The following is a 27,217-nucleotide window of genomic DNA, read 5'->3' as shown; positions in this document are numbered from 1 at the left end:
AATTTCATTTTATCTTCAGCACATGCAGGTCACCATTAAACTCACAGACAAGCTGCAGGTACTACAGAGGTTTTTCACCACATAGCTGTCTGGTTTGGTGGATTCCCACTTATTGCCTGACTACTGATCCAGGGAATAGAGCAGAGTAAAGCAAGGATTTAAGGATGGTTGAGTTTAGTGGGTACTTAGTATCTGGGTACCTTACTTTAGGTATCATCTAAGTTCTCTGAACAAATTTAACATGTGCTGCATTTTACTAAAGATCTTCCTTGCATGTAAACCAAGTCTGAAGGGCATGGAACACATCCAAATAGTGAGGGGTAGCGAGAGGAGTTATTCTAGGGTCCAGATTTGTGCCCTAGCAAGTCAGCTTGTGTGAGATGAGGCTGACTGCAATCATGGATAATATTTGAACTCAAGTTTGGAATATGTGGTTCCATATCAAGACTGAACAAGTGTCAGTTTTTGAAACATTTGTGCCTGTGAAAACAGACATAAAATTCAGCAACTGAGTGATCACTGAAATGTCTTTCAATCATTATTAAATTATTTTACATTTTCTTCACTATATTTTTATTGTCCAGTTGCAGTTTAACTGATTTTTAGCAGAGACTTAACATGAAAGCCTAGTTTTGCTTTCCTGCAAGACTTTGAAGTGGCTGATAGGGTGAGCTGGAGGAGGAATCAATGCCTGTTAATGAATGTTTGTATTATTTGTTTAACGGGTAAGAATAGTGAGTCTGGTGGATAAGCTGTGTGATGCACTGCAAACACAACTATCCTTCAGCAAATTGAAGTTCCAAAGTGAACATTTTAACTCTGAACTACTGTCTTTTGAAGGGACTCTTTCCTAGTACATAATGCATCATTTCCTCTCATATTTCACAAGCTTTGCAGCTATAATAGGTGCTTAAGGAGGATAGATGGCTTCTTGGCTTTTGGGTCAGCAATTCAGATCTCTTCAGGCTTGACTTGTTTTTCAGTAGCTGAAGGAAAAATTGTAATGAACAACTGCATCTGCGTCAAGGCCCATTCATAAAAGCTCATAACCACTGCTTATGACATTTTTAAATCAATTCGTGGTTTAGCTACTGGTATTGACATTTTGCCATAACAGAGAAATATTTTGATTAACTGATGGTCTCACAGGAATAATTATGTGCATAAAGTGAGAGCTAAAGATGTTTCAATCATATGCTTCATTCCAGAATCAGAAGTAATTTTCAACATGACATGCTTGGTGCACTTAACTGCATAGGCATGGTCTACCTCTGTAACCTCCTACCACTGTTCTTGTTTGGCCCAGAGAAATTAGAGTATTGTATTTCTGTCTCCTTTTGCATTCCTGTGATTACTCATTTCCATTTCCTGTAATTCCGTATTAATCAGTGTTTTCTGATGCATATTTCTTGCAAAAATATTACCCTGCGTTTGTCCTCACTGGTATCTTTAGGACTCTACATATGCCATTATTGGCTTAAAATTCTTTCAGTTTTTCTGCAAGATAAATGTCTGCATTTGAAGGACCTCATTAAGTGAGTCTCCAAATCTGTTCTGTAAATTGTGTGCTTCTTTATCTTTCAGTCTCAAAATTCATAGGAAGACCTGAAGCTTTGACTTTTGTTTGGTTACTTGATATCCTTGGGTTTGAGTGTCACACAAAAGCATGTGCAGACATTTCACTACTGGGTCAGCACGACCTGTAAGGCAGACTAGTGTTTGTTCTCTAATTCAAGTGCCTTGTAACACCTAATCTCACCTCTTTGGGCTATCCAGTGTCTTTCAGGAACTTACTGTCATTCTCTGCTTCCTTTTCTTGTCTCCATGCAGGTGCCATTTTGTGAAGTCTTACTCCTTGCGTGCTGTGATCTGCAAAAGACTTTCTGACCTTTAGCTTCTTCTGCTTATTCTGTCTATTTCTATGCTTTTTTACCATGTCTAGTATCTGCTTGCCCTGGCTGCTGTTTAGGTGTCACATTCCTTTAAAAAAAACCATTTTATTTTATTCCTAGAAATTCTCCTGTTCATCTTCAGACTCTTGTAGTCCCTCCCTCCTCCTGCTTCCACTTGCATTCTTTTTTTTTGGCTTTAATTTGCAGCAAAAATAACAGAATTTTTAAGCCAATGTAAAATTATACACTGTCTGTTTCATCCAAGTCATACACTCCAGCAGATAGCAAAAATAGTGGAAGTAGTGAAATCACATTCAGCAGAGGTGTGCTTCTGAGGCTGCCCTTTCCAGAGCAAAACATCTTTCACAACAGACTGACAGCTGATGTTTAATGTTGCAGTTTTGAGAGCAGTCCATTCTTAACAGAATAATGTCAGATGGATTTTCAGAGCCCTGTTCGTTAATCAGCTTGTTGTGGGTGTGCTCATTAATGCAACTTTGTGTGTGTGTATTTGTATGCAGCTGTTTGCCAGTTGCCTTGCTTAAATGGTGGGAAGTGCATACGACCAAATCGGTGCTATTGTCCCCCATCGTGGACTGGACATGACTGCTCTAGGTAAGTGTTGCTGAGCACTATCCCATAGGTAGGCTGAATCACACACTGAACTCTAAGTATGAAGAATGTGCTATTAATGTTGAGCATCTCTAGATCCTGTGAATCAGTGACCTTTAGATGGCTCATGATTTATGGGCAGTCTGAAAGTTACTTGTAAGCAGACAGGCACACCTGCAATGTTGAGACTGATTTTTCACAGTGTAAATGTAAGTGGGTTTTTGAAATGTAATACAGAATGTTCTTCAGGAAATTTTGGTGGCCTACTGTTTACTAATGTTCATTTTGAACTGTATGTGCCTCAGCTGGGTACATGTTTAGGACTAGGGTCATGCAAACAGGTGTTATAAATAATAGGTCTTCTTATACCCAGTGTTGAGTGATGTAGTCATCTAAAGACTACAACACTGTGCCTCTGAGGCAAGTCCCAGTTCTAATCACCTGGCAGCGCTAAGGCCATGAAACACATGCAAGCAAAAATGCTTATACTTCAACTCACACAGGCTGCTGCTGAAGACATTGGTCATTATTCTGGAGAGCTAAATAAGAACCAGATGAATATTAATATTTTCCTTCAGGAGACAGACGAAGCCTGTGACATTGTAATTTTTTTCTAGTCTTCTTTCTGGACAGATAGTGACAGATATTCCTCCCTTGCTCTCTGATATGCAGTTTATCTTAAAGCTATAGAAAAGATGCCTGCTTGAGAAACTGTATTGTCCAAAATGAATAGTTTTCATTTGTCAGCTGTGATTATATGTGCCTTAGTGAAGCAACTTAAATGTATTGCCAACAAATAGTATCCAGCTTTAGACTGAAAGGTACACATCTGAAGTCTAATAGTATCTCCATTTAGGACATGAAGCAGAGAAGCCCATATCCAGTGGATATAACAGCCGAAAATAATGGATTTTATTTCTGAGGCAAAGCAAAGTTTCAGGCTATTACCAGACTGGACTCTTCTTGTTTTGTCATTTTGTTGGGGTTTTTTGTCCAAGTCCATAGCTCTGTGTAGTATTGTGAAGTCTGAGAGAAGAAGGGTCATTAATCCTGCAGGTTTGCGGTCTACTAGCTTGTCCCTTCAAGAGCTGTCTGAGAGGAAGTTTCCCAAACAGAGCTAGGTGAGTGAAGGGAATTAGGACAGAAACAAGCACTGAGATCTGTTTCATAATTTGTTAAACTTTGGCCTCATCTGCTTGTGGCTCTTCATGGGGTGTGATACCATTCTGAGGACTCAAAAACCATACAGGCAGAACAGGAGTAAATGCCATGAGAGCAAAGATTTGCTGTTGCAAGTTAACAAGGTATGATTTGTAAGGGAAAGCTAAAAAGGCTAAAAGCTTTTATCAGCATCCAGGACAAGATTAGCTCTAAAACACCCTGTGATGAGCCATGACTTAAATGTCAGATATCTCTGTTTCCCATGCCCAGTATTTTCCCCTATCAATCTTAAGATGTGACACTCTAATCCCTGATATAAGTTAAGACACCATCCTCTTGTGCCTCACTGATCATCTCGTTTGGTCTGTTCAGCACAGCACTGATTTTATTTTGTTTGGGTTTTTTGATGCAGGAAACGGAAGGCTGGATTCTATCCCTTTTAACATCAGAGCAGCAGTTCTACATTCAGATATCTTTCTTCAGGCTAGGCACCATTGGAATCTAATGCATTGTAAAACAAGTACATTGCTTCCCTTCCCCACCCCCAGCTCCCTTGTTTTGTATTTTATTTTGTGATACGTTTTTACAATACCTTTGAATTTTTAAAGAACTCCTCTGTATTTTTCATTTACAAAAGTATTATCAAATATATGCTGCTACACAGACATCATACACACATACACATACAAATGTAAAGATTCCTACAGTCCACTGAAGGGTTGCGTAAAGTGAAGTCCCTCCCATTTCTTACATACAGTGAGCTAATTAAACTGTCTTATACTGCCAACTATGATTAAACAGAATGTGGCAATTCTGTTTACCAGCTGCCAAAGCATGCTACTGTCCAGCAACTCAACAGCAAAGGAGTGTTACACAGGGCTAACTGAACCACCAAACTGTGCATTGGGCCTATTTCTGAAGTTAAGTTGATATAAATTATAACTACATGTGATAAAGTCTATATTGTAACAACAGTTTCTGGTGAGCGTAAGAAGAAGATTCTGTAAAGTATTTTGTGTGACATCAACTTAGTTGGAGAGTTATTTAATGGGAGGCATTGGCATGAATTTTACCTGAGATGTCTTGGTAAAATGTAAAACAGACAAGAGAATATCATGTCATTCAGCGAAAGATGGACCAAGCCTAGCCAACAAGAGCCTTGAAGCTTTTTGGCCTACAGGCAGTTCAGGTGTAACTCTAAAGCTGGAAAATCTAGGATCCAGCAGTGGGAAGCAGGTGGACCACTGAAACTTGCACTTTCCATTTGCCATGGGATTCACCACTGGCTTGTAACCACCATCCCTTTCCTGTGTAAATGAAGTACATATCTAGCAGCTATCTGCCAGGTGAATGATTTAATACCTGGGGTTTGGGTCCCAAAGCTTGACTGCCCTTAAGATGGAGGGAGAAGGCACCAGTTGCATTTACTGGTGAAACTTCACTATTTCCTTGCCAAAAGGCTGTATTTTTGTTATGCAGAACCCTCAGAAAACTGGAAAAGGCCTCTCTTGAGTACACACATGGGCAGAAATGCTCAGCTGGCTGAGAAATACTGAGAGCACACACGCTGTCAGATTTCTTATTCTCAGACTGTTGATCCCATTGCATCTGAAGATAGCACACACCTGAATGCCATCATTAAGTCATGCTTTGTTTAACTGAGAGGCTAAGATTTACCTATGATTAAGTAGGGTGGTGGAATTACAAGGCAGAAATCACATGCATTTTTCAAAGTCACATGTCTGATAATTGTTGTCAGTTAGCAAAAAGTCTGATCTATGAAAGAAGTCGTTAAGAGTCAGAACCTGAGAGTCATTCTTCAGAAGCTCCATTTTTCCCACTAATAATAGAAAGGTGTAACTTAAAGTCAGCATTGGGAAAGAAAAAGGAGAAATAAATTTCACCTTCTGTAGCATTCCTGCTTAGTTACCACCCCCCCCCCCCCAATAAGAGTGTGCACAACTGCCCCACCCCTCCCCCCTTTATAGATGTACCTTCCTTTTATGCATGAACTTGTATACAAGAAAGTGATACTACACCAAAATGAGCTCGCAGTAACAGGGCTCTAGTAAATACTGACACATAACTGATGGCTGTTAGCCCAACACCAGAAATGGGGAAGAAACAAACAAGCGAATTTGTGAGCCAGTAAGAGCTTTCAGCCAATTAAAAGAAAAACAGATAGGAAAGAATAGGAGTCATTAGGGGATCAGATTAATGTGAATGTAGATTCCTTCTCAGTGGGAGCTGCAACCAGCTGAAGAGTTGTGGTTTTAGCTCCCACAACCTTCTTTTTCTAACGGACTCTGCTAGCAGGTAGCAAAAATCTTCTGTCTCCCAGCTCCACAGCCACCGATGTTTACAGCTTCAACTGAAGTTAGTGTTCAGTAAGTAATGTCCGCATTTCAACCCATGATCACCACCATTTGTAGGCACTTTGTTCCTTAAACTCCTTGCTGCCTTAACAGCAAATGAAGGGAAGCTGCAGTGAGCCACACAGGACTTCTCAAGGGAAAGAGTGTACAAGTGAGAAAAGCAGATCTTTATTTATATGTCATTCTCATGGTTTTGTCCCTTTTCCAGTGTGTTTCTCTGATATGTCCCCTGACTCTGCCCTGGTCATCTCCAGAGCAGAACAGCAGTGGTGAGGAGAGAGCTTAGAGGTGGCAGGACATTGTTGGAGAGTTAGGGCTGCAGGATGGCTTTTAGCACCCCAGCTTCACAATAGTGACTAGTACATGGAGTCCCGAGATCAACCCAGTCAAAAAGTTTCATAAGGAGATGTGGTGTTAGGACAGAGTAGCTGATACTAGAGGCTATTATATTAGTGTTATTGATGATGTTTTGATACTTGCTGGAATACTTTCCCCTCCCTACCCAGTACTGTATTGTCATTTATGTCACTGCTTGTTGTGTGTTTTAAACGACTTCCATGTGATGCACTTTACACTGTAAATAAAGTTGCACCCTGTTTAGTACCCATATGGAGACAACATTGCATTCTTTTCTTAATGCCTCACAACAACAATATTAACCTACTCTTTAAGACCTTCTGGCAAAGCCCAGGTATCAGGGAAATGGAACTCCACTCAAGGGAAAAGACAAAATAATTGTCAGCAATCTTAAAAGGATGTGCTGGATTAGTCCAGATTTGATCTTCAGATAAAAATGCACTTGGCAGCTAATTTCTCAAATCCTATCTGCTGCTAGAGCATATTTTAAAACCTGTAAGGGCCAAATTTACCACTGGCATAAAGAGATGGATTAATACCTGCTTCGCTCACTGCTTACACCTGATGAAGATATGGCTTGTTTTGTACTGCACCAGTACTGGAATTTTTAAAGCTATGGGGGCACCATATTCATGGAGAGATGAGGTAAATTTGTACTGTAGCAGAAAGAATACTTTGTAACTCCAACACCACTCCTCCAAACAAGGACTGCATATGATATAACAGTCAAAAGATTTAGGGTGTGGAGTTTTTGGAGGTAATATTGTAAGCCTTTCGATGTTTTGATACACAGGCATCAGTAGAGACTTGGAAGCGCAGAAGGCGGTCAGTGTTTCAAAGCCAGCAGCCCTAAATGTGGTATGAGGTTACAGACAGTGCTGTTAAAGAAGCCCTGAAACTTGATGTGCATCTTATAGAAAAGATAGAAATTTACATCTCAAATTTGCAGTACTTTAAATACTGGTGATAATCCTAAGTGGGAACAGCTGGGCTGCCTTTGCACATGGACTCATATCTTGTGCATGCTGTAGAAATACAGAGCACTGCCTTATTTAAAAGGAAGTGTGGTAAGAACAGCCTCTTTCCCTGGCCCTGTTCTCTTTGTTATGAAAATTCAACAAGCTGAAATGCTGAAGGGAGTCTATTGACACCTATGTCTCTCTGCTTGGAAATACATTGGGAAAGGTTTGAGTGTTGGCTCTGATCTCACAGTGGAGCACTGGACAGGGTTAATGTGTGCCAGCGATTGTTACTGTGAGGAGTTACCTTTTTACCTTAGCAAATCGAGCAGTGATCTCTTTTGCACCTCAGCACAGGACAGTTCGTGCATCTCTGAATTGTTTTAGAGCAGTTTGGATCCTCACTGCAGAAAGGATCCCTGGTGCTTTTACCGCACTGCAGATTCTTTTCTGGGAGAGCATACCCTGACCACACATTTCCTGCAGCGAGAGATGGGCACTGCAGTACCCAGAGGCAGGCCAGGTAGAATATGCAGTACCATTATTGATCTGTTTCTCCAAGGTTATTTCCATTCATGCGCGTGATGCAGAGCACTTCTTCACGTATCCGTCCCGTTTACGGCAAGCTCCTCTCCCAGGAGCCGGGCTGCACTTCCATTAGCCTTGCTTTGTAGGCAGACATGTCGCCAGTACCTACCAATATCAAAGTCTGCATGCTTGCCACCTCTCCCTGCTGAGCCTGAAGCACTAAAAAAGCTGATACTCTTCACAAGCTGATTGAGGTGGTTCTTCAGTGCAGGCTGGTCCATCCTGCCAGATGTCACTCATGTAGGTGGACAGCGTGACCACTTTGTGCTACAAGAAGCACCATGCATGGTCTAATGAAATGGACACCTGAGTTTCTCCCAGTGGAGAGGCTGTGTCACAACAAGAAAGTCACTTAAAGTCTTCCCATTTTATGGGTGAAATGAGCCCCTCCTTCTCCACTAAGGTGCTGCAGATTTTAAAAAGACAGATGAGATTTAAGCACGATTATCATCTTTACTTATGGTAGGTGTTCTGCAGATGTCATTCGCACACCTCATCCCTAGCTCAGTGGACCACCACTCACCTTAATCTTTCCAGTTTAGTGTCTTTGCTGAATGTAAATCTTCCTCTTTCAAATTTTCACTTGCAACCAACATCTGCTGAACAGATTCTCCTGAAAACTCAAGTTCTCTCTTTATCTCCTGAAACTTTGAAGCTATGACAATGTCATTCGGCCCAGACCAGCACCAGTTCTGTTTGCAACCAGAGCTTATGTGCATGGCAAAGGCCAGATAAGGAGGCTGCTGTGCAGGGACAGGTTGTCACTGTGATGCTCCTGTCCTGCACCACCTAGCAGACCAGGAACATGGTAAGGACTGACCCTGCATCTCCACTCAGCACTCTTCTCTCCTTGATGACGATTTACTGTGCTTTTCCCAGCAGCCTCAGGAAATCAGTCTGTCCTTATGCAACCAGGTGGTAAAGAACAATCACAGCAGTCTGCCACTCCCTGCTCATCTATGCTCTGCAAACAAACTCAGGGCTTTCCCAGTTGGCTCTTAGTCACACCTTCACTTCCTTTCCCCTCCTAACTGCTTCCACAGCACAGTCCGTTTATTTTGCTTTGTGTTCAATATCCTGGCTATAGTGCTTCCTTCACAGTTGGGAGTGGCATGATTTCTTGCAGCTTACTCAGAATTGACCAGGATTCATTGGATATGAAACCAGCAGCCTCACTGGCTGGGAGGGAGGCACAGTGGGAGGGGTGATGAAGCTGTCCAACTGATGGTGCAGGCAGGCTGGCAGGCTCTGCAACACACAACAACAGCCCTGAGAAGCTGAGCTCTCCTCCAGCTGTTGCTGCCTTGCCTTGCCTTGCCTTGCCTTGCTTTCCTCTTGCACTTCCTGGGCATCCTTTTCATTTTACAGATACAGGCTATGTTTGCAGCTGTAGGGGGGAGTGTCTGCATTTTCCAGGCAAACACCAAAAGTGTGGATCTGAGGCACATCCAGATGGGCTTGCAGTAGCTGGGGAGAAGATGCTGCTCCCTTCTCCCCCTGCTCTGCAGCAGTCTGGGTTCATCCAGTGGGCACCTGCCCCATTGCTGTGGCTCACAACTGATTTGTCCATGGGGCTGCAGCTTGATAGACAATGTCATGAGCAGTGTCCTGGGATAGTACACAAGACACAGGAGTCCAGCGATGTGCAGAGATTCCATCTACCTCTGTGCAGAGTAGGCAGGTCCAAAATATTGCTCAGTGCCAAGGGAATTATAAAGGGAATTACTGTCCTTGGCTGTTTCTGGAGCGCTCTAATGTCAGCTGGGAGCCTCTGAGCCACACAAAGCACCAAAGCCAGGCTACATGACCATCCCCAGCTCAGCCAGGGAGATAAATGATTCCCCAAGCAAAGGGTTGATTCACAACATGCTCTACAAAAACCAAAACCTGTCAGTTGGACCTTATCCTGGCTCTGCTGCTGCCTGTCTGCTCTGGCAGAAGAGGAGTGGAGCCAGGCACTAACACCAGGCACCAGGCATGGGAGCCAGGAAGGGCCATAGTCCATCCCAGGGAGTAGAATATGGGCAAAAGTGCCTGCAGTCATTATTGGCAGTGTTGAACAGGGACAGCCTTGCAGCTCTGCCCAGGGAGAACCTGGGCATGACTCCAGACCCGTGTCACCTGGCATGGGGCATTAGGGGAATTCCAGTAAGGGAAAGTTTTTCCATGCTGGCAAAAAAGGGATGGCAAAATGGGAGACTGTGTGGTATGACAAGAAGAGAAACCTCAATCATCATGGCTAGTCTTCACGAACGAAGATTTGGTAAGGGCACTACCCATGTCTGTTACAAGCATGTTGGTGGCTGCAGAGGCCAATACAAGATAGGCATGTCCAGTTGCAAAAGGCACAGCAGAAAGACTCCTTAGGTGGTATATTCTGCAAGGCACTATTCTTTCTGCATTGTCTTTTCTCCTCAAGAGTGATCCTGCATGCTTTCTCAAAGGCATCAGCAGCATTATAGATAGTGAGTCTCCAGACCTCCCAACTGGAGGCCAGAGTAGACCAGTTATGTAGATCAAAACCTCAATAAAGCTGCAGTTTAGAAAGCACTTAAGTATATAGTCATGTCATACAACCATTAAGGGTACTTAGCTGCACCTATGCAGTTAAAAACAAGTTTAAGCATTCTTCTGGACTGCAGCCTTAGTCATTATGGGATTATAATAAATGTGAAAAACTGTGTCTGCCCTACAGACACTGGTGAGATGCTGCTAAGTGCCTGGCACTGAATATTTGCTGTCAGCTGAATGCAGAAGGCTGATAAAAGAGGTGGCTACCCAGTCAGACCAGATGTCTGGTTTGATTTTATTAAATAGCTTGGTTAACAATCTGGTGTAAGGGATAAACAGCTCATTAATCTGTTTATTTCAGGGAAGTGCTGTAAGCACCTATGAGAATAAATTACATGAAGGATAATCATATTAAAGGGAAGTGATGTGAAATTAAAGTTAGAAATGACAAGTCAGTTCTTCCTGAGGTAAAAAAAAAATTAACGTACCCCTGGGGAGTGAGGTGAATGTGAAGGCAGGCTGATGTCCTGGCTATTCCCACCCACACCTGCTTTGGGTTTCATGCTTGGGAAGAAGCAACACTGGCGGAGTCCTAGGCAGGAGAGAGAAGAGCAAAACAAAGACCAGCCCACAGCACAAGGGGGATGCAGCAACAGAGCTCCTGTGATTTTTGTTTAATCTCAGTTTTGGTGCCACAAGGTTATGATTTCTCTCTGGCTAGCACCAGTGAGATAATGTTGCCGCCAATTCTGTGTATGCTGGCATATGAAGCTAGCAACTTCTGGCAGCTCCTGCCCACATGGGAGGATAAGGAATGTCTCAAGGGCTGGAATCGTGACACTCTGAAACAGCAGATAAATAAGGGAAGATAAACACAGCCAGGCAGGAAGAAGCAGACCCTGATTGTGCCACCAAGGATCACATTGCAAAGCACGACAGGGTCAGCCCAGCCCTCCTTCTCAGAGTGTGATTTTGCAGCCTAAATGTTCTAAAAGTATAAGGTTCTCCTGATTTCATCTCTGGTAAGACTACATAAGCCAGACACAAGTGGCTGCTGTGCATAAATACTATGTCTGAGGACACTTCAGAGAGGAGTCACTGAGTGTGGCTGTGGAGATATATAAAAAAATAGGATTGAAAATAAGTAGAGCAGATATCCCATTGCACCAAAAAGCATATGGGCTGGGCTTTCTCTGAGAAAACACTGGACTTCATCAGTTCAGTTAGTTTAAAACTAGACATGATATGACATGATAAACACACCATAAAGTCAGAGAGCTCAAAGCAGTAGATTTCTTATATTTCTGCTTTCAAGAAGCTCCCTGTTTTTTTTCAGACTCTCAGGGTATTCATGAAAAAATGCAAAAGTGGTAGAGGATGCAGTCTGGCTGGGGATGCATGACTTGTTACACGGACTGGCACTTCAAAAACCATCAAGCAGTTAAGCACTGAGGATTAGAAGGAGGAGCCCTGTCCCTCTACCTACATTGCCAAGAAGATCTATAATTGGGCCTTAGGGCAATAGAGATAAAAGCTGAGCAGCAAAAGTGAAGCATAGAATCATAGGATTGTTAAGATGGAAAATAGCTTTAAGATATTTGAGTCCAATTGTTAACTTTGCACTACCAAGACCACCACTAAACCAAGTGCCACATTTACACGTCTTTTAAATACTTCAGGGATGGTGACTCCACCACTTCCCTGGGCAGCCTGATCCAATGCTTGGCAACCCTGTCTGTGAAAAAATTTTTCTAATATCCAATCTAAACATCCCCTGGTGCAACTTGAGGTCATTTCCACTTGTCCTGTCACTTGTTACCTGGGAGCAGAGACCGACCCCCACCTGGGTACAACCCCCCCTCACATAGTTGGAGAAAGTGATAAGGTCTCCCCTGAGCCTCCTTTTCTCCAGGCTAAACAACCCCAGCTCCCTCGGCTGCACCTGATAAGACTTGTGCTCCAGACCCCTTCCCACCTTCATCATTCTTCTCTGGACAGAGGCTCCTGAATGTCTTTCTTGAAGTGGTAGGCCCAGAACTGCACACAGGACTCAAGGTATGGCCGCACCAGTGCCGAGTAGAGTAGCACGATCCCTGTCCTGCTGACCACGCTATTGCTGATACAGGTCAGGACTGGCCTTCTTGGCCACCTGGGCACACTGCTGGCTCATATTTAGCTGCTGTCAACCAGCACCCCAAGGTCCTTTTTCACTGGGCAGCTTTCCAGACACTCTTTCCCCAGCCTGTAATGCTGTCTGGGATTGTTGTGACCCAAATGCAGGACCCAGCATTTGGCCTTGTTGAATCTCATACAGCTGGCCTCAATCCATTGATCCAACCTGTCCAGATCCCTCTGCACAGTCTTCCTGCCCTCCAGCAGACCAACTCTCCCACCCAACTTGGTGTCATTTATGGACCACTGAGGGTGCACTTGGTCTCCTCATCCAGATCATCGATAAAGACTTTGAACAGGACTGAGCCCAATACTTAGTCCTGGGGAGCACCACTAGTAACCGTTTCCCCTTGAATTACAGGGGCTTCATTCTACTTCACATCCCTGTCTTCCAGCTCAGCTACCATGAGGACAGCTGATCTTACTATCAAAGACTGAGGAAAAGAATACATGAAGTAGTTCAGCCTTTTCCTCATTTTTTGTCCCTATGTTTCCTCTGCATCCAACAAAGTATTGAGATTCTCCTTAGCCCTCCTCTGGTTGCCAATATGTTATATAAATATTTTATTGTCTTTTACAGCAGTAGCAGTTGGGCTTTGGCCATTCTATTTTCTCCCTGCATAACCTCATGACATCCTTGTCATCCTTCAGAGTTGCCTACCCCTTCTTCCAAAGGTCATAAACTCTCCTTTTTCTCCTGAGTTCCAGCCAAAGCTCTCTGTTCAGGTGCAGGTGGAGGTTCAGGCTGGTACAAGAACTTTCCTTCACAGGTGTCGTCAGGCTCTCCTTGTCAGATCTGAAAAGGACTCTGTCACATTTGAGATGTGGTTGGGTGCTCTGTCTCCCTCAGTTCTGTTCTCATCACCAGCAGATGTCTTTGGACTCAAAAGCAGCTGCAGATATCCCCAGCAATCAGCGTTAGTTGGGCGAAGGCCCTTCCTTCTGTGTCGTTTAATGAAATTCAAATCAAATCAAGGATCAGGATCTATCTGAGGCATCAGTGGGCTAGAGCAGGAAATAACAGCCAGGGTGAATACCTGTCAAAGCACAACAAGAGCACAACTGGATTTTCCACATAGTCCAACACCTCAAAAATTTCCATGGGGAAATAAGGTGACTTGGGTGGCACTTAATCCAGAAAATCTCTGCTATTAGAAAACCTTCATGGCTGATATCCCCATCACATTCTATACCTTCCTCATGCACATACACGTGCACAGAGGTGCCAGGATCTGCCATGTGTGGGGAAGTAGTGGCAACTCCTGCCAGTTCCACATCTTCCTGCTCTGTACCAAGGCATGGATGGAGAGTGGGGCTGCAAGGCACAACCCAGATCAGCTGCCCATGGTTAAAGTGACTTCTCCTAATTTAAGCATCAAAAGCCTATTGGTGAGAGGTTTAGTCGTGCCCTGCCTGTGCAGGCAGGGCATCTTCTGGGCTACAAACCACTGAGCCAGACCCACAGTAGCCAGTGCCCTGCAGCCTTGCCCTGCCCCACAGTAAGACCCCTTGCAGAGGCAGCACTACTCCACATTGTGGAGAAGTAATGCCCAGTGTGTTGTCTCAGCTACTTTGGAGGATCTGTATTTGGGGTGCCTATGTCCACAGTGCAACCAGCCTCACAGAGAGGTGTTTTAAGGCCAAAAGTGAGGCCACACCACCTGCAGGGAGCAGGGGTGCTTTCACCTGGTGGGGAGCAGAGCAAATGAGACTCTGAGCAGACAACCTAGTGGGTCTAGTGGGGGAATCAAGAGCCTCCCTAGGGCAACAAAGCTGTTGTCCCTCTGCAGACTGACAGGAAACTGCACTGGCCCCTATTTCTCAAAATAGCATGTGGCTGTTATGTGGAAATCCAGAGCTGGCCTCCAAAACCAATGCTTTGTCCTTTGTCACATCCTATTGTACCATGATGGGGCTACAGAACTCTTCAGTCTCCTGCACTCAAAGGCAGAGTTGGCTGCCAGGACAGCAGCTCAGGCTTTTACATAAGGGTGCAAGAAGCTCCAGCTCTTCTGCCATCCCTGCTTAGATATGGTAGGTAGATGGGATGGATACTGCTGCCACTCTCAGTTCCTCCTGGAATTGATGTGTTGCTGCAGCTGGTTTGGTTTGACACTCCTCTTCTGCAAACACTAAGCATGGATGTCAATTGGTGTGATGCTAGGCTGCTGTCCTGAATATTACAGGTCAGATCCTCTACAGGTGGGCGTGAACTTGGCCTGTTTGCAGCCCACAGACACGTGTAACTAATTTCCATAGCAAGACTTGCAGGTATTGATGTCATCTACAAAGATGGGGAAACTAAAGCACAGGCATCAGGTAATCTGCCCAGCCATGCAGAGGAGATGGAGAGATACAGCTGGGCTGGATCTGGGACTTTCCAGCTCTTTTCCCAGGCTGTACTGCTGCCAACCCATGACTGCCAAGCAGAGTTTGCACTCAGTGGCTGCTGGGGCACTCAGAGGTGTGCTGGGAGGTCTGAGGATGCAGGAGGAAAGATGCCACATGTCACCACTACCACGTACCTCTGCCTTAAAGGCAGACAGAGTATACAAGAAACCCTGAGGGGGCCACATGTCCATTCATATAGGGGATGACCAGGACCATAAAAGCAGCAAACAACTGGCAGCAGTGAGAAATAAAAAAGATCTGCAGTGGATAACAAAACTGAGCCTTGAGATGCAGTGGGTTTGAGCTTTCATGTTAACATTTGCTTTTTGCAATTGGTTGCAGATCCTCCTCTGGTGCAGCTCTGCAGACTGACAGACAGGGCAGGCTCTGGGCTGCTGAGTCCTCATAAAGTTTCTCTAGAAAGTGGTAGGATTTCAGGTTCCCACTGGCTCATTAGCCAGTGCGTCAGAAGCACTGCTCACCAGATCAGTTTGTGAGACTGATGCAACCAGATGTTAAGTACTGCAGCTACATATCTGCTGCTGAAGAAGATGCCCGTTGGGACAGAGGAACAAAAAATACCCTTATACTCGAAGCCAGCTGCATCATAAGTTTATTTTGTGATGTTCATGCTTGTCTGGAAAGATCCAGGTGAGACCTGGTGTATTCCTGCTTGCGGGAGGAGACACTGGGCAGCAGCCGCCTTTGCCTCTAACTGCCTGCGTCCAGAGAGAGTGTGGCAGGCCTGAGAACAGACTTTTAGCCCTGCTGATATTTCCCATAGCCACACAGCCTGTCTATCTGGGGTCCCAGCAGCCTGTATTTTGCCTACGAGTTCAGCTCTTGACTCAGACCAGCCTGGCGGCCCCACAACAGAGGGCCCCCCACTTTGCTCATGGATTTTTTAGGGGGTTATTGGACCCTGCATCCCCACTGAGCAAAGCACTGCTTCCATGCCAGTGCAGAAAAGAGGTGTTCCTCTGCCCTACCACAGAAAATGGTGCTTGCATCTAGGCACCATTTGCAAACAGGGTTCCCAAGGAACTGCTAGGCTGCAGTTAGCAGTCTAGGCTGCACTCAGCAGTCTAGGCTGAGTTGCATCTGCCCCTGGGTGTGCACCCATTGCTTGCAGTTTTGGGGTGACTACCAGCAAACCAACATCCCAAGGGCAGACAACAAAACACTCTCTGCCTGCAGCCCCAGTGGCTGACCCTGGAGAGGCCAAAAGAGGGACACCAGGGCTGGGCTGGGTCGTCCCCATATGAAAGGGGACCCTGAAGAGCTTTGCTACCATGGGTAAAACAGTTCTTGAGGATCCGTTTCTGAGGGAATTTTGCTCTGCTCTTGGTGAAAACTGTCTGACATTTAGCCGTTGTCTTTTTCATTTAGCTGTTGTTTTTTTCTTTTTCACTGATCTTGCTTCAAAGCATCTTTGGGAGGAAGGACTGCTTTTAACATATGAGCAAAGCAAGTGTAACTGCTCCAGCTTGACCAAAAAAGGTTAAATGAAGATAACTGTTTCCCTGCCAACCCTGTAATGTTTCAGCCAGAATTCGATACAGTCTGACTGATCCGTCCAAATAAAATTCTCCCATGAGCTGGTCATATTCTTGGACTCCACCTTCAATCTCAGTAGGACAGCAACTCTCCTGGGAGTCCAAAACTGCTGCCAGTGCCCTGCCACTCTCTGCTGCTCCAGCTGGATCCCTGCAATTCCATGGGGCCTGATAGGATTCATACCAGAATCCTCAAAGAGCTGGTTGACGTCATCACAAAATCTCTCTTGATGATTTTTGAGTGGTCTTGGGAGTCTGGGGAGGTCCCAGCTAACTGATTTTCAGGATGGGCAAGAAGGAGGGCTGTAGCACTAAACCTGCATTATATGGGAAAACTGTTGTTTAAACATGTCTTAAAATGGCTTTTTGTGGTCTCTTTGCAAACACATGTTTCTTCTTCCCAACACCCCCCAAGACAACTGTTATCTCCCATGCAGGAATGTCCTGGGAAGGTGTCCTGAGGTGTTTCTTATTGGACCTTGTTAACCCCTTCCTGTGATTGGGTGTTCCTGTAAGCCCCTTGAGACTTCTAATTGGTTACTCTGTGAATCCTCCTGAACCCTATAAAATGTAACATCCCCCACAATAAACACACTCTTGCCTCCTCTCCATGCCCGGTGTGCTGTCTCTGTGCCTGCCATGGGACCACGTGCGTGGGGGGAGGGGAGGGCACCTCTCCCCTCCAGGCTCAGGGCCAGAAGAAACCCCTGAAGAAACCCCTGGAGTTCCCTTTCCCCATCCTTCAAGACGTCGGAATGGTTCCTCAGATGGAAATGGAACTAGAACTGGGCCGCCCCACGCCATGGGTGGGGAAAGGGATCCAGAGAGGACCCCAGAAAATCCAGGTCTGTCAGTCTCACTTCAGTGCCTAGTAAATCATAGAACCATAGAATCAGCTGGGTTGGAAAGGACCTCCAAGATCATCAAGTCCAACCCTTGATCCAACACCGCCGTGATTACCAGACCATGGCACTAAGTGCCACCATCCAGTCTCATCTTAAAAACCTCCAGGGATGGAGAATCCACCACTTCCCTGGGCAGCCCATTCCAATGCCTGATTACCCTCTCTGTAAAGAATTTCTTCCTAATATCTAACCTAAACTTCCCCTGACAGAGCTTAAGACCATGCCCTCTTGTCTCACCAATAGCTGCCTGGGAGAAGAGACCAACCCCCACCTGGCTACAACCTCCTGTCAGGGAGTTGTAGAGAGTGATGAGGTCTCCCCTGAACCTTCTCTTCTCCAGGCTAAACAACCCCAGCTCCCTCAGCCTCTCCTCATAGACTTGTGCTCAAGTCCCTTCCCCAGCCTTGTTGCTCTTCTCTGGACCTGCTCCAGCACCTCAATATCCTTCCAGAACTGGACACAGTACTCGAGGTGTGGCCTCACCAGTGCTGAGTACAGGGGAAGAATCACTTCCCTGGACCTGCTGGCCACACTGTTCCTGATCCAGGCCAGGATGCCACTGGCCTTCTTGGCCACCTGGGCATACTGCTGGCTCATGTTCAGCTTCCTGTCAATCAGCACTCCCAGGTCCCTTTCTGCCTGGCTACTCTGCAGCCACTCTGTGCCCAGCCTGTAGCGCTGCAGGGGGTTGTTGTGGCCAAAGTGCAGGACCTAGCATTTGGCCTTGTTGTATCTCATCCTACTGGAATCAGCCCAACTCTCCAGTCTGTCCAGGTTCCTCTACAGAGCCTTCCTGCCTCCCAGCTGATTGACACCCCCCCCCCCATCTTGGTGTCATCTGCAAATTTGCTGATGGTGGACTCAATTCCCTCATCTAAATTATTGATAAAGATATTAAACAGAACTGGACCCAACACAGATCCCTGGGGACACCACTAGTGACCGGCCACCACCTGGATGCAGCACCGTTCACCACCACTCTCTGGGCCCGACCCTCCAGTTATGGAGAATATTATTCTGGGAAGTATTGAAAAACACCTATAAGACAGTCATTGATCGCAGCCAGCACGGTTTCATGAGAGAAAAATCCTGCTTACCAAACCTGATTTCCTTTTATGACAAGGATCACCTAGCTGATCAAGGGAAGCCAGTTAACAGAATCTTTCTGGATTTCAGTAAGGATTTTGATACTGTCTCTCACAGGATCCTTCTGGGCAAACTGTCCAGCCCACAGCTGGATAAACACATCATGGGCTGAGTGAGCAATTGGCTCACGGGTTGAGCACAGAGGGTGATAGTGAGTGGGGTGACATCAGACTGGTGACCTGTCACTAGAGGGGCTCCACAGGGCTCCATGTGGGGCCCTGTGCTCTTCAACCTCTTCATAAATGACTTGGACACAGGACTGGAAGGGATACTAAGCAAGTTTGCAGACAAAACAAAACTGAGAGGAGCTGTTGACTCCCTCAAAGGCAGGGAGGCCCTGCAGAGAGACCTGGACATATTAAAGGACTGGGTAATCACCAACTGTATGAAGTTTAACAAGGAGAAGTGCCGCATTCTGCCCCTGGGATGGGGCAACCCCAGATGTACAGACAGTCTGGGGAATGAGATGCTGGAAAGCAGTGCTGTGAAAAGGGACCTGGGGGTCCTGGCTGAAGGCAAGTTGAATCTGAGTCAGCAGTGCCCTGGCAGCCAGGAGGGACAACCATGCCCTGGGGGCATCAGGCAAAGCATCACCAGCCGGTCGAGGGAGGGGATTGTCCCACTCTGCTCTGCACTGGGGCAGCCTCACCTTGACTATTGTGTGCAGTTTTGGGTGTCACAATATAAGAAAGATATTAAGCTCTTGGAGAGTGTCCAAAGGAGGGTAATGAAGATGGTGAAGGGCCTTGAGGGGAAGCTGCATGAGGAGCAGCTGAGGGCACTTGATCTGTTTAGCCTGGAGAAGAAGAGACTGAGAGGAGACCTCACTGCAGTTACAACTTCCTTGTGAGGGAAAGAGATCTCTTCTCTGTAGTGACCAGTGACAGGACCCAAGAGAATGGCCTGAAGTGTGAGGGGAGGTTTAGGTTGGATATTAGAAAGAGGTTCTTCCCCCAGAGGGTGGTTGGGCTCTGGAACAGGCTCCTCAGAGAAGTGGTCACAGCACCAAGCCTGACAGACTTCAAGAAGTGTTTGGATGATACTCTTGGGCACATGGTGTTACTCTTGGGGATGATCCTGTGCAGGGCTGGGAGTTGGACTTGATGATCCTTGTGGATCCCTTCCAACTTGGCATTTTCTGTGATTCTGTGATCTCTGTCACATCTCATACAAGTTTTTTGTCTTTTCCCCCCTACCTTTATCCTGCTTCTGCTTTTCTTTTCCCAGGAGACCCAGCAACCATGTCCAAACAGAGCATTTTGCTTTTATACATGTGGTATCAGCAGTTGTGCATTCCAACTAAGTGCTTCAACAACTGCTGTTCAGGGCAATGATGCAGCCCAGTGAGCTGAACTGGGGTTCCTGCCAGCCCTTCTATGGGCTCATGATGTGCTCCTGGACAAACACCTCATCCCCCATCAGTTTCCTTGCAGACCTTGGACATGAGACGCCTTTGCCAAGCATGCACAGCCAGATCCACACCAAAATATGGGTTCCACAGGGGCTTGCACTGAGCAAAAAGTATTTTCCAGCCCCAACTGAAAGCTAAAGCCAGTCTGCAGCTCCATCTCTCCCACCACCCCAGGCAGTTGCCTGTATCGATGGTGTGTCTCCATGGCTGCCATGCTCAAAACACACAAGCCCAGGTTTGGACATACCAACTTGTCCTTAAAAGCAGCTGTAAAACATACTTTTCCACTTTCTAGTGGTTTTGTTTTGTGGTTTGTTTTTTTTTTTCCTGTGGTACCCAGGAGGCTGCTACTTAAAAGCCTCAAAGCCCCTGCACAGTACAGGAGGAAGATACCCCAATCCCATAGTCCTACCCAGTGCACTGGTCTCTGTGGAGAGGATGGCAGACTTCTAAAATAATCTCTGTTTGCTACATTTTTATCACATGTTTATGGTCTCCCAAGTGTTTGGGTTCCTGTTTATCTTAATTTTATTCGTACAGAAACAAGGTGAAAGGAAGGAGGAGGAGAGATAACGAGACAGGGAGAAGGGAAACATCTCTGCTCTTCCCCTCCACACTGCTTGCCTCCAAATCCAAACATCTCCAAGGCCACCTCTACATGTTCGGATGGCTTCAGGGCTACCCAGCACCCAAGGACTTGACATCCAAAGGCATTCTCGTGTTTACCGTTTTCACGGTTGAGGATTCCTAACAGGCACCCTCATGACCCCTGCCTCCTTTGCCCCCACCACCTCTGGGACATCTCTGGTCAGCACATATGAGCAGGATGACATACCATGTTTTCATGTCCTGGGCTGATAAGTTTGAGGTTTATATTTTTCCTTTTCTACTCTGTGTGCCCAGGAGCAGCTTGTCAACCATCAGAAGGGGAAAGAAGTTTCCCAGACATACTGCAGGAATGCAAATGAGTTGTTTGCACAAATAAGTGTTTGTGCCTGTTCTTTTTCAGAGTAATTCCTTTTATTAACCAAACCACTTTTCCAGTTTGCCAAGATCATGTTCAGTCCTACCCTCTGCTCCAGGGCAGTGTGTCCCAGTTGACGTCATCTGTAGATGTCAGAAGCACATGCCACAGTCCAGCATTCAGGTCAATAAGAAAAATACTAATTGGGATCAGACTGGGGGTGGGGGGGAGAAGCAATCCAAACCTTGCTTGAAGTATCTCTTCAGTGTGGCCAGAAACCATTGGCACCAGATGCAATCAGCCAACAAAGTCTGCACTCACCTTCTAGTAATCTCATTTAAACAATGATCTGGAGAACCTCATAGGAGAAGCTGTAAAAAGCCTTGGCAGTCCCAAGAGATGTTCCAGGTGTCCTGTTGCTGCATGTCAGCATCACCTCTTACCTTGTTACAGGTCGGTGTATTACAATCTGCTGTCCAGGTGCCATGATGCACTTTTCAAGTTTTTGTTACATTTCCTGCCCTCATCAAATAATCAGTGGTAATTACAAATAGTTCTGGGATTGACTGAGCCAAGTCTTGCATTGTTTGAAGATTAATTTTGTCAGGTCATGATGACCCGTAAATGTCTAACAGCTGTGGTTTCTTCCTCTCCTCCTCTTGACTGAGGTCTCATTGGTTGCTATTACTGTTTAACAGCTAGATCAAAAATGCAGCCTGCACCTCAAAATGAACTGATGCAAATACAGCATTAATCAATTTAGCCCATCCAGTGCCAAAAGTTGCTGCCTGTTTTCCCTCTTTGAGTCTCATGGTCAGTTAGCACTGTATATATTTACTGGGACTGGCAGTATATCTGCTTAGGCTGTGGTACTGAAACCTTGCATGGACTAAACATGAAAATAAGACAAAAAAGAAACAGAAAGAGCTTCCACTCTTTTCTTATAAACTGATTTTCTCTATGGAAAATATACTTTTAATAAGCAGTAACAATCTGGTCTTTTCTTGGCATGCCCATGAACCCCTAAATTGCACAGAAAGCACAGATTTAAGTTTTGGATCTTCCTGAGGCATTGCATAATGAAACAGCCTCAGAAGTGCCAACACCTGTTCATATACTATGAACATATATTTTGCTTTCAAACTCTGCTTATGTGGAGGTTCAGGTTGTAAACTCCAGACATTGCCTTTACCTCTACCTTCCCATTTTCATTCATCTGGCTCCTGCTTGATTTAAATGGCCAACTGCAAACAAGACAACCTAGTGGAAAGTTCAGCTATTTGGCTTTGTTAATGAGAATGAGAGTGTCTGAGCTTATGCCTTACACTGGCAATACAGCAAGGACAGGATGCTGCAAAATGCAGACCTTAGTCTTTACCAAAAAGGTGTGTTTGGTAAGAGACATTAATTTACCAATGCTCCCCCAGTGCATAAATATCCTGCTGGTACTTTTTCCCTCAGACAAGATGCAGGTATGAGCTTCATTAATTAGCCTTTCCACACCAAGCTGGGCAAGATCAAAACCATCATGCTGCTGCATTTCTGTAAGAGAAGGCACTGTGTGCAACATGCTTTTAATGGAGTAGGACAGGATGTGAACGCCAGACTCAATGGATAGCTCTGGGATTTGTCAGACAGGCAAAAGCACTTCAAATGTATGGCACCACCAAAGTAGTCAAGCGGGATGAGTAAGACATTTGCAGAATGCCCTTTTTAGCAGGTCATCACCACCACCACATTCAGCAAACTCCATCTTAGCCAGTGGACAGAAAGCTTCATATGCCTTTCTTTTGACCAGCTTTTTGGTAGCACATGGCTACAAGGGTGGCTTCTATAAGGATATGTCAGAAGTTCCCCCTGTGTCTGATGGAGCTGATGTCAGCTGGCTCCAACACAGATCTGCCACTGGCCAAGCCCAAGTCCACTAGTGATGGTGGTAGCACCTCTGGGATAACGCATTATAGAAGGAGGAAAAACTGCTGCTCAACAGCAGCTGAAGAGAGGAGTGAGAATATCTGGGAGGAACAGCTCTGCAGAGAGGGAGGGGCAGGAGGTGCTCCAGGTGCCAGAGCAGAGATTATCCTGTAGCCCTGCAGAGCAGGTGGATGTCGAAAGGAGGCTGTGACCCCATGGGAACCTTGTTTTTTTCCTTTTCCTGACAAATGTCAGCACTAGCATGGAAAGGTTATGGGATCCTAAATGCCCATCATCTGCCCGAGACCTTCAGGGAATGCTTTTCCCTCAGAGTCTCCACCACCAGAGGCATCAAGGTGCATCCTCAAAGCTCAGTTTGTGGTGAGGGTTGGGATGCATCTTGATGAACCCTGTATCTGCCCATTTAAAGGAGCTTTGGCACAGCTCCTCCCATTATTGAAGTTTGTCGGTGCTTCTTACAAACAGGAGTGATATGTCAAAGCAACAGAAAAGCTGTGGGCTCTAAAGTAGCTCTGTGTTTTGCCTCATAAAACTCTTCACGAAGCTGTTAACTGAGCTTCTGGACCTGTTGTTGGTGACAAAGCAGTGGAGGTGACGCATTTCAAAAAATAACTCTGTGCCTCATTTAAAAAGTGTTTGTCCCATCAAACTGCATTTTTTAGCCACTCATACTTCAAAGGAAATGGTTTTAAAATACAAGGCTAATTCGACTCCTGCACTGCCTGGGGCCCTGCTCTAATCCAGTTGTTTGAGCTGATTGTGGCTGCTGGCCACTGCTGAAGTCTACCTAAAAACACTCCCTGCATTTACAGAGATGTTGCATAATCAAGGCCATCCACCTGGGAAAGAAGCAGCTTTGTTTCTTTTAAAACATTCAGAGCATTGCCCAGCCATTGGAAGGCAGAACTCTCCCACAAAGTTGCTCAGGGTGCACTCCATGTTTTTCTGAGATGCCAGCCAGCAATTGCTCCCTACTAGCCAGGTCAAATACATGGTCTTGTTTAAACCCAGTGACAAGGATTTAACCCAAGGATTTAACCTGCACAGTGTAGCTCGGATGTTGTCTTCCAGTTTTGTAAACCACTCTGCCAGAGAAAGGGTTTGCTCAGAAGCATTCACAGCAGAAGCACATGTCCAAATTCAGCTGTAAAACAATAGAGATTCTCAGAACTTGGTTTTACTCACACAAAGGCACTGCTGTATTAGCTCATGAATGTACAGGTGGGGTAAGGAGACACAGGTTTACAAGGAATTTGTCACTGAAGGGTAAAGACGTGTTGATATATTGGGCAGACATATCCAGGTAACTACATGAAAATATTGAGATAGTGTAACCATGGTGATGGCAACCATTTCTTGCGCCATCAAGTATCTTTGAAGTTAGCACAAAGTGGTGTTTGTAAAAGAGAAGAGACTTGCCTTTCTTATTTTTTTTGGAAGCAGAACAGCAAGAAATGCAGGTGAATATGGATCACAGAAGGGCAATGAGAAATGTTCACCATCTTGGCTTTAACTTGGGGAGTCTTTTACTGAGTAAAAGGGAATGATGTTGAATAGCATCCCAAACATTGAGAAACAAAAGGTTTCACCTTTCCTTTTGCATGCCCTGTTTACCCAATGCCCAATTTTGTATAATGCCCTGGTTTTGTGGCTATATCATGAAAAGAGATTTATTTCATTGCCAATTTTCATAATGTGGGGCATTTTCTCTCCTCCTAACACAAGTGAGCTGGCCCTGTCTCCCCCTAGGCATCTCAACAAGGGTCACCACACCTTAAGCATAAAATGCCAAGAAGGATATTTAATTTCTACTAAAAGCAAAGGTGCTGGACATCTCCAATCAGACACCACCAACAGGTCCACCAAGCAGTACAGGAAACTCCAGCATCATCACCCATCCCTGATGGACTACTGTTCCCCTGCCAAAAGTGGATGGGATCATCTGCAAGGACAAATCGTGGCACTGCTCTCCTTCCCTGATGTATATGGCCATTGGAACCCAACAGCTGGCCTGAAGGCATTAAATAGCATTGTCCTTTGTTGGCAAGTGGAGTTAAAAAAAAAAAAGAAGTGGACTTCAGGTGTTGTCAGCAACTCAACCCCAAGCAAAGGGGTACTCACACACCAAAACCTCATGCAGAAAAGCTCCTGTAAAAGACAGAGCTCCTCTCCATGGGGCAGGGCAGCTATTTTTTTCCTAAAATGAAGCCATTGCTTGAACTGCACCTTTGGGCTGACTTATCTTGCCCCATCCCAGGCAGTGGGAGCACCAACGGGAGGAGAGTGGTGTGCAGACACCTCCAGCAGCACAAGGCTTAGAGCCTTCATTTTCACAACCAAAGTCACAGGGGCTCAGCTTCTCCACCAATCAGATGGAGTCCTTCTTGGTTGTCATTAATTTCTCATGTTTTCTCAGGGTTTTTTTTGGTGGGGGATGGTCTTTTGGTATCTCTCTGCTGCATGACTTTCAAGTCTCCACTGTGAAATGAATTTCAGTTGGGTGGTCAACAGCAGGTTTCCTGCCTGCAGATTCAGGCAGACCATCCCGTATCACACCCCCATATCTGTTGGATCTTGAGAGGTTGGGGTTATAAATTAGCTTTCAGCTAAAGCCTTTGGTGCTGCAGGTATGTGGTGAAGGGAAAGTCAGCTAGGCTGCAGCAGTTAGAACAATGAAGCTCATCTCATTCTGCACTTGGAGGACTTGACTTAAGCTGATTTTTCATCTGCCTCTGCACCTCAGTGGCAGTGAGAGGTCCCTGTGTGTGATTCACACCACAGCTGGCTAGGCGGTACTGGGAATCCAGCCTCTTCCTGGATGACAGCTGAAGTAGCAATAGCTAATCCAGCTGAGCAATGAAAAAATCATTTCCACAGCTGCCACTTTGTTGCAACAGCAGCCTCGAGGTTCTACAGAAACTCACAGAAATAGCTGTAACTGCAAAGGTACTCCTGCCTCACATCCCTGGCTCCAGCACCAGCATGGCCCCATTCTGACCTGCTGAGGTATCATTGCATGTCTCTGTCTGCAAAAATCCCTTGACACTACTGCCAATAAGAGCTTGCAATAGCTGGACCTCTGGTCTGTCTCAGCATGGCCTTTTCTGTGCTCTGACCTCAGGTAAAGGATTGCTGCAGATACAAAGTCGCTCGTGTGGCTCCCTTTGAAACCACCCTGTTTTAAGTATCCTTCAAGGAACTCCTAGGGATGAAAGACCCCCAAACTTTTCTTAGCAAAAACAATCTCATGCTTGTTCCCTGTTTGTCTTTTGTATTCCCCTATGTAATACCCTTAGTGCATGACAGCATGGAAAATACCTGTCTTTTGCTGAAAAAGACATCAAAAACCCAAGTAAAAGCAAAAATATTAACTGATCACCTCTGTCTTCTGAGTCAGAGTAATTTTCCATTCTTTAGCTCTTTTCCATTCATAGCTTTCCCATCACTCTGTGACTCTGCATTTAAGGAGCCTTTCTCATTGTTATATCCTGCTTGCCAGAGAGTTTGATCATGCATTCACGAGCCTTAATCAAAGAGCAAGCCTGCCTAACTCCAGCTCTGCACTGGTTGCTGATGATATCAGATTTTCTTTTGATTTGTATTGGATTCAGTTTGTGAATGCCATTTTCTTTCCCTTTCACAATCAAATCGGATTTCCAGGTGAGGAAGCCCTGTTACACCGATGCAGTGCTAGAGGAGATGCTCGAGTCTAAAAAGCCTTTCCTGGCCTCTTTCCAGCCAGCACCATGCTCAGTTTTACATTTCCTCTCCTGTAAATTTGACTACATGCATGCAGCCATACATACATATGCCCATACACATACACACACACACACACAGGTGTGGTCAGACGAGGATGTGGACACATCCCCAGCTGAAGAGCCCCTGCCTTCCCAAGCCTGCAATTCAGAAAGACAACCCAGACCTGGAGACTTCACAGCCTCATGTCCCAGGCCTGGTGTGTGTTATCAGGAGTACATCTTGCTGTGCTGCAAATGAGAACATATGACCCAGAAAGGCTGGTACCAGAACCCTAGATGCTTCAGGGGGTCCCTCCTGAGGCTGCAAGAACTCTAGGGAAAAATATCCTTCCAACAAACCCAGAGTTTGGCCTGCCATACCCTAAATGCAGCCAGCTCCCAGCACATGGGGCAGGGTAGCCCCCAGACTGAGAGATGTGTCCACAGGATCAGAGTGATTGAAGGATGTGATGATTGAAGATTGCATGTGTCAGCATACAAACACTTTATCCTAAAGCCCTCAGAAAAGAGCTTTTTTTAAC

The 27,217-nt window shown here is 45.5% G+C and overlaps 1 protein-coding gene across 1 annotated transcript in view; it reads left to right on the top strand.

Annotated features, from left to right (window-relative positions):
* Window positions 1-6,645, top strand: part of SVEP1 (sushi, von Willebrand factor type A, EGF and pentraxin domain containing 1) — a 122,821-nt gene extending 116,176 nt beyond the window's left edge. Inside the window, exons 49-50 of the mRNA XM_032676112.1 lie at window positions 2,414-2,507; window positions 4,078-6,645. Coding sequence (XP_032532003.1) covers window positions 2,414-2,507; window positions 4,078-4,108 — 125 coding nt within the window. The 3' untranslated portion in view covers window positions 4,109-6,645. The remainder of the gene's footprint in view (window positions 1-2,413; window positions 2,508-4,077) is intronic.
* The last annotated feature ends 20,572 nt before the right edge of the window (window positions 6,646-27,217 follow it).

The sequence above is a fragment of the Chiroxiphia lanceolata genome, chromosome Z (assembly GCF_009829145.1).
Source record: "Chiroxiphia lanceolata isolate bChiLan1 chromosome Z, bChiLan1.pri, whole genome shotgun sequence".
Lineage (NCBI taxonomy): Eukaryota > Metazoa > Chordata > Aves > Passeriformes > Pipridae > Chiroxiphia > Chiroxiphia lanceolata.
Note: the sequence above shows the minus strand (reverse complement) of the source record. Positions and strands in the feature narration are given on the sequence as shown.